The sequence below is a fragment of the Vanellus vanellus genome (genome assembly GCF_965231255.1).
Source record: "Vanellus vanellus genome assembly, contig: HAP1_SCAFFOLD_35, whole genome shotgun sequence".
NCBI classification, from domain to species: domain Eukaryota; kingdom Metazoa; phylum Chordata; class Aves; order Charadriiformes; family Charadriidae; genus Vanellus; species Vanellus vanellus.
In genome coordinates this window covers 507,934-510,007 of record NW_028128889.1, presented here as the reverse complement: position 1 = coordinate 510,007, position 2,074 = coordinate 507,934, and the positions used below count along the sequence as shown (strand labels likewise).

General features: G+C 45.4%; 1 protein-coding gene across 1 annotated transcript; it reads left to right on the top strand.

The window, feature by feature from the left end:
* Nucleotides 1-524: 524 nt before the first annotated feature.
* On the top strand, nucleotides 525-1,466 carry LOC309683863 (olfactory receptor 14J1-like; the record flags this gene model as incomplete). The annotated part of the gene is made up of 1 exon (XM_082499854.1): nucleotides 525-1,466. One exon carries the CDS (start codon nucleotides 525-527, stop codon nucleotides 1,464-1,466), a length of 942 nt encoding a protein of 313 aa, XP_082355980.1.
* Nucleotides 1,467-2,074: the final 608 nt, after the last annotated feature.

Below are 2,074 nucleotides of genomic sequence, written 5' to 3'. Positions count from 1 at the left end.
CATGAGGTTTTTAACCCTTTCTTCCCTCTTCTCGCTACCCTTCTGGGGAGGGGAGTAGGGGCTGGGGAGGAAGGTAGTGTACTCCAGTGTTGTCTTCTCCCCCCAGGGCTGAGGAGTGACCTGGCTCTGCTCATATCACTACAGTTTTAAGACATCCAGGACTTTCCTTGAGGTTTTCCTGCAGGAATATGCTGAGCAGCTCCACTTCATTACAAGTGGATGACCGATGAGGTAAAGAGTGAATTTCAGAAGCTGTCACGCCCTTTTCCAAATCCCTGCTGCTGCGGCGCAGGGATGACTCCTTGGGAGCCCACAAGAAGCTCCCGAGCCCACAATTGGACAGCACAAACCAGAGCTCCAACATGGGAGATTCAAAAAGTCCCTGGAAAAAAGGAGAGAGGCGATGTGTGTTTTCAGGGGTTGAGGATTTGAAGGGCAGGGAATGGGAAGAGATTTGCTCAGAGCTGCCCTGAGTTGTGAGTGTGCTTTCTCAGTCAGCAGTACCTCGTGAATCAAGGGATCAGATGTCCAACGGCAGCTCCATCACTGAGTTCCTCCTGCTGGCATTCGCAGACACACGGGACCTGCAGCTCTTGCACTTCTGGCTCTTCCTGGGCATCTACCTGGCTGCCCTCTTGGGCAACGGCCTCATCATCACTGCCATCGCCTGCGACCACCGCCTCCACACCCCCATGTACTTCTTCCTCCTCAACCTCTCCCTCCTCGACCTGGGCTCCATCTCCACCACTCTCCCCAAAGCCATGGCCAATTCCCTCTGGGACACCAGGGCCATCTTCTATGGGGGATGTGCTGCACAGGTCTTTCTATTTTTATTTTTTATCTCATCAGAATATTATCTTCTGACTGTCATGGCCTATGACCGCTACGTGGCCATCTGCAAACCCCTGCACTATGGGTCCCTCCTGGGCAGCAGAGCTTGTGTCCACATGGCCGCAGCTGCCTGGGGCTGTGGGTTTCTCTCTGCTCTGCTGCACACTGCACATACATTTTCAATACCACTCTGCCGAGGTAATGCCGTGGACCTATTCTTCTGTGAAGTCCCCCAGATCCTCAAGCTCTCCTGCTCAGACTCAGACTACCTCAGGGAACTAAGGCTTCTTGGGTTTAGCACCTTTTTTACTTTTGTGTGTTTTGTTTTCATTGTGTTGTCCTATGTGCAGATCTTCAGGGCCGTGCTAAGGATGCCCTCGGAGGAGGGATGGCACAAAGCCTTTTCCACATGCCTCCCTCACCTGGCCATCGTCTCCCTCTTTATCAGCACCGCTATGGTTGCCTACCTGAAGCCCCCCTCCATCTCGTCCTCATCCCTGGATTTAGTGGTGTCGTTTCTGTACTCCATGGTGCCTCCAGCAGTGAACCCCCTCATCTACAGCATGAGGAACAAAGAGATCAAGGATGCCCTGAGGAAACTATTGCAATGTACTCTATTTCAGCACCAGAGGTAACTGTCTTTCTCATATGACTCTCAGCATATTCACAGAAAACAGCAGGATGATTTCCTGTTTGTAAGTTTTTCTTCCTTCCTTTTTTTTTTTTTGTTATTTCCTTCTTTCTTTCTTTTTTCTTTCTCTCTTTCTCTTTCTTATTTCTTTCACTCCTTTTGTTCCTTCTTTGTCTAATTGCTCTCTTTCTTTCCTTTCTTCATTCCTTCTACTCACTTTTTCTTTTTCTTTTTCTTTTTCTTTTTCTTTTTCTTTTTCTTTTTCTTTTTCTTTTTCTTTTTCTTTTTCTTTTTCTTTTTTTTTCTTTTTCTTTTTCTTTTTCTTTTTCTTTTTCTTTTTCTTTTTCTTTTTCTTTTTCTTTTTCTTTTTCTTTTTCTTTTTCTTTTTCTTTTTCTTTTTCTTTTTCTTTTTCTTTTTCTTTCTTTCTCTCTTTCTCTCTTTCTCTCTTTGTTAGACCTCTAGCATTATTATTCCTAATCTCACTTCTTAAGCAATTAGGTGTTGTTTATTCCCCAGTAACCTGATCTTCACAAGAAGCCAGAAAAAAAGAAAAGGTAGAAGCAGAAAATCATAATTTTCAGTTCCTGTTTCTGAAAACTTTCTTGGAGCTG